General features: G+C 47.2%; 1 protein-coding gene across 1 annotated transcript; it reads right to left on the minus strand.

Moving 5' to 3' along the window:
* Positions 1-1,042: 1,042 nt before the first annotated feature.
* ASCL4 (achaete-scute family bHLH transcription factor 4) lies at positions 1,043-4,737 on the minus strand. The gene has a single exon (XM_045083966.1). The coding sequence runs from the start codon at positions 4,028-4,030 to the stop codon at positions 3,515-3,517; it is 516 nt and encodes a 171-aa protein (XP_044939901.1). The 5' UTR covers positions 4,031-4,737; the 3' UTR covers positions 1,043-3,514.
* Positions 4,738-5,373: the final 636 nt, after the last annotated feature.

Genomic DNA, 5,373 nt, shown 5'->3' on the forward strand with positions numbered 1-5,373 from the left:
TCTCTCTCTGTCTCTCTCTCTGCCTGCCTCTCTGCCTACTTGTGATCTCTGTCTGTCAAATAAAATAAAACATTAAAAAAAAAGATTTTATTTATTTATTTGACAGAGAGAGAGATCACAAGTAGGCAGAGAGGCAGGCAGAGAGAGAGAGAGAAGGAAGCAAGCTCCCTGCTGAGCAGAGAGCCCGATGCGGGAATCGATCCCAGGTCCCTGGGATCATGACCTGAGCCAAAGGCAGAGGCTTAACCCACTGAGCCACCCTGGCACCCCAAATAAATAAAATCTTTTTAAAAAAATCTCTCAAGGCATTTTTACCCAGAGTAAAATTCTTTTTTTTTTTTAATTCTATTTGTTTATTTTGGGGGGAGGGGTGGAGGAAGAAGGAGAGAGAATCCTAAGCAGACTCCATGCTGAGCATGGAGCCCAAGTCTCGGCTTGATCTCATGACCCTGAGATCATGACCGGAGCCAAAATAAAGAGTCGGACATTTAACCGACTGAGTTGCCCAGGCGCCCCTGGAATAAAATTCTCTTTTAAAATTGCCTTTGGGGCGCCTGGGTGGCTCAGTGGGTTAAGCCGCTGCCTTCATCTCAGGTCATGATCTCAGGGTCCTGGGATCGAGTCCCGCATCGGGCTCTCTGCTCAGCAGGGAGCCTGCTTCCCTCTCTCTCTCTCTGCCTGCCTCTCCATCTACTTGTGATTTCTGTCAAATAAATAAAATCTTTAAAAAAAAATAAAATAAAAAATAAAAAAATAAAATTGCCTTTGTCGGGGCACCTGGGTGGCTCAGTGGGTTAAAGCCACTGCCTTCAGCTCCGGTCATGATCCCAGTGTCCTGGGATCGAGCCCCACATCGGGCTCTCTGCTCCATGCGGAGCCTGCTTCCTCCTCTCTCTCTCTGCCTGCCTCTCTTCCTGTCAAATAAATAAAATCTTTAAAAAAAAATAAAATAAAATTGCCTTTTAAAATAAAATAAAATAAAATTGGCTTTTCTTTATAAACCACTCATCTCCACAAGGTATATTGTATTTATTCACCCATTTTGTGCATTTATTTTAGAGAAGTAAATAAAGAAAAGAAATCTTTATTTCATTTTCCTGTATTTAAAAGCAACCACAGTATATAAACAAAATGTACTCTTTCATTGTTATTACTCCTACGGTAGAAAAGAGAACATCCAGGTGCCGGCCATGGCTGAAGCAGAATGAAGGAACGGAGAGCGTCATTAGCCCTTATGTTAGACCCTTAAAAAGTTTCTCAAGGTTCTGAACAACTTGGTGCATTACCCTCTGAGACCTCCAGCTCAGCCAGGGAGGTAAGATGGGTGTTTTCCTTTCCACACCGCCCCCAACAATAAATACATCTCAGGGAGTCTTGCTTCACTGAAACCTCTACAAGGAATAACCACCTGCCTGAAGACCAAAATGGATTCATGACAGATGTCCGTAAGGCTGTAACCAAGGAATGGGCAAGGGCAAGCTTCCATCTTACTCCTTCAAACCCAACATCTCTGCCACGTTCTTAAGAAAATGTAAAGATTTGTTGTGAATCCCTGCAAAGCATTTATCTGTGTCTCCAGAAACACAGAATCCATTAGAACTCATTGTTACAAATATTAGTAATTATACGGCTTAACAGGGATGCAGCTTCCACAGGTCAAGTCATGTCCCCTGAAAATTTACAACAGAAGGCAAAATGCTAATACCATGGGGTTACTCTGTCTTCCTTCTAACACACTGAAGAAATCACACTAACTCCACCTAGAGATCATTTTCAATCAGGCTCCCCTTCCCATAGTATATAGGTAATAGTATTTTGTACGAGTACAAGTAAGAGTGTTTTCTCCAAAGGATGATAACACGACTAATTTACCTTTGGATAGTACCTTGCAGATTACCATGGTCTTTCATCTAAATTTCTCCTGTGAAACAGTACAGACGAGGAAACGGAGTTGCTGCACGATTAAGAAGTTTGCTGTGTCACTCCACTAGCAAACAAATGCCCAAGGGAGGACAGGGAACCAGACCCAGCAAGTCTGGGCTTTAGGGTCAAACTCTGGATGGAATCTCAGCTCAACTAACCACAGCAACACAAACCTGGGCAAGGCCCCGTTTTTTAACCACATCGCATGTGTAATACTCACCTCGCAGACCAATGAGAATGAACTAGGGCAACATGTAAAAAGCACACGACAGAATTTCTGGCTGATAAAAGATATTCATTGCATATTGGCTTCCCTCAGTTGACACAGCTATAAAGTGGAGGTACTAAAAAACCTAGCTCATGAGGCCCCTGTGGGGATTAAACCATGCCCTGTAAGGGCTCACCAGGAGTAGCTTTCTCTCCTTGCCCATGTCCTGGCCTGGCTCCCACCCCCATATCAGGCCTGCCTGATATGAAAAGGTCAATTCAAGATACTAGAAAACAACTTTAGAGAGAGGAAGTTTATCTTCATAGGTCAGCAAGCATTTTACTTATCTGCTGAATTTCATAATTGTCCTTAAGACAAAATGGACCCCAATTAAATGTTTTTCAAAGACCAGGAACTAAGCCAAAGTCACTAGATAATTTCAATATACCCAGAGGCTCTCATGGTGATGAGATTTTGAGAACATACCAGTTTCAGTCCACCTTGTTCAACCATCTACGCAGTTCCTTTTTTTCTTTTTTCTTTTTTTTTTTTTTTTAAATCAGGGATGTCACTTTAGTTTAACCAACGGTTAGATGAAGTGAGAACTACAGAGGATAGAAAGAAAAGGAAAACCAGTGGGCAGAAACAACTGAGAAGTTTTCAAACAAATCTGAGTTCTCTTTCAACGAGATCATGTACAGTAACATGTTCCTTCCTGAATGTTAATGAAGTTTCCAGATGGCCACTTCTGGATAAGATAAAGCTGGTAGTATCAAACGATGGCCCCGGTCTTCTCCAGCACCACGTGCACGCAAATGCGTGTTGGCTCAAGCGTCAACTTAGAGTCACCTTCACCCAAACGGACGGTGTCAGTTATATTTCAAATACAATTCCCAAAGGAAAGCATGCAGGAAAACGTTCCTCTTGCCCTAAGGGCTGTGATTTATTTATTTATTTATTTGGAAAGTTCTTTGGTTGGGTTGAATTTGATTCGATATTCGTGTACCTAACGTACCCCACCCCGCGGGCTGTGGGACATATTTCCCATTGTCGCCGCCCTCTGAGTTTTTAGAATACTCGTTTTTAGAATCCGGTGCTCAGAATCCGGCTCCGTGTGCCTTGGAGAAGTACCGTGGAAGAGTTTCCGTCATGAGCACCTTTAAGCTTGCAAGCGCATGACCCGTAAGGAGGGGGGGGGGGGAGGGCAACCAGAATGTCAAAATACACTTTTCCTCCGCAAAACACGCATTTCTCGTTCCTAAGATTTAGTCGTGGAGGGAAAAACCGCATTAGAAATGCAAACCATCCCGGGCGAGACTCTTCGGCCAGACTCCCGGGCCGCGGGGGGCGCGCGGGGGGACCGGGCCGGGCGTCCGGCGCTCGCTAGCTGCCCGCCTCCTCGGGCTCGCTGCAGGGCGAAGGCGCCGACGAGGCCTTGGACTCGCCGTCGCTGTTGCACTCGGCCGGGCGCGGGGCGCGGGCGCCGGCGGGACCCTCCGGCCCCCGCGCGTGGCGCTCCAGCAGCTCCTGGAGGTGCCTGATGTAGCCGATGGCGGCGCGGAGCGTCTCGACCTTGCTGAGCCGCCGCTCCGCCAGCTCGCGGGGCAGGTGGGCTCGCAGGCGCGCGTAGCCCTCGTTGACGCAGCGCACCCGCTGCCGCTCGCGCTCGTTGCGCCGCCGGAGGAAGGCGGGCTCGAAGGCGCACTCCAGCGGCAGCGGCCGGCACGGCGGCCTCGCGGCGCAGCCCCCGGGCCCCCGCGCCCAGCACGCGGCGTCGGGACGGGAGACCCTGGGGGGGTCCCTGAGAGGGAGGCGGGGCGGGGTCCCCGGCAGGTCCAAGGGCACGGTGCGGAGGTGGTAGGGCAAGGGCGGCAGTCCGGCCGGCTTACGCTTCTCCATCCCTCGCCGAAAAGCCAACAGATCTCCCGAGGGACTAATCGCTGACAAGCTGAGACTCAAATAAATCTTCGAGGCGAAGATGCTGGTCCATTCAGACAGCCCGGCACGGCCGATCTGCCTCTAAAGAAGTTTCTGGTTCCAGGACAGGAAGCTTTCCTAAATTCATCGCACTCCTCGATCATTTATAAAGATCCAGACGGAGGGGACAGGCAAAGATTTAGGACCCCCCTAATGCACACTTCAAACCCTGTCTTCCCCTCTGATCTTCTTTTATTTCAACAGATAACAAAAGGGATGCTTCTGCTCGGTCCCTTCGCCTGGGAATGGGAGCGTAGACCAAACAGAGTAATCTTCCAAAAATCACCCAAGCTTTTCAATTACTGTAATCCACCCGCTCTGGGTCTTCAAGAGCGTAGGAATCTTCCCGCTTTCAAAAAAAGCCCCTCCCAGGAGCCCACAGAGGTGGCGGCTGAGCGAAAGTCTACCAGAAGCTTTCTCCTTGAAAATCAAAACTTGACTGCCCTTTGCGGTTTCCGGCGTCCAGGGCTAATGGAAAGAGCTTTTCAGACTGTTTGCAAACTTGCCCTGGTTCTTTCTTCCATTTCTGTGGAGGTGGAGGGAAGACCTCATCAAAGGAAAGACTGCTCCCTTGTGGTTAAAAGATGTGTCAAGCAAAGGGGGACCTCGGGGGATGCTTGAGGGTTTCTTCTCCAAAACCCAATCTTTTAAAAATCCCAGTTTGACATTTTTCGAAGAGAGGAGGGAGGGAACATACCTTAGCGACGAAGGTAAGTGTCCGAGTATTACGATCCTGCTTGCGTGGAACGCAGGACTTTTTTTTTTTCCCCCTGTGTGTGTTACTTTTTAAGAGCACATCAAAAGGTTGAACAGTAACAAACACTTTTAGTCAGTTATTCTCACGGTGCTTACTGTAAACACAGGTTCAACCCTGCTTCCCGAGCTCTTCTAATCCCACCCAGGATATAAGACCATTTTTCCATAGTGCAAAAAGTGTATTTCTATTGTATTCTTCTTTTTGTCTTAAAAACAAAGATGCAATTTATTTTCTCCCTTGGGGGCAGGTGAAGAGCCCCAGTTCCAGGGATAAAGGATGATGGCTTTGAAGACTTGTCTTTTTAACATACCACCAAAAAAAAAAAAAAAAAAAAAAAGAATAATTAATCCATCCATGTTGGTGAAAGGCTTTGAAGATGAAAGTGTCATTAAAAACCCAACAGTGCTGGTTAATGTCAAAAAGTGTGTTATCACACTGAAAATCAGATTTCTTGTTCTGCAAACCCAGCACATTAAAGGCAGCTTCTACTTTTAAAAGTCCAACTTAA

This window comes from Mustela putorius, unplaced genomic scaffold (assembly GCF_011764305.1).
Source record: "Mustela putorius furo isolate JIRA1106 unplaced genomic scaffold, ASM1176430v1.1 tig00000738_pilon_pilon_pilon, whole genome shotgun sequence".
Classification (NCBI taxonomy): domain Eukaryota; kingdom Metazoa; phylum Chordata; class Mammalia; order Carnivora; family Mustelidae; genus Mustela; species Mustela putorius.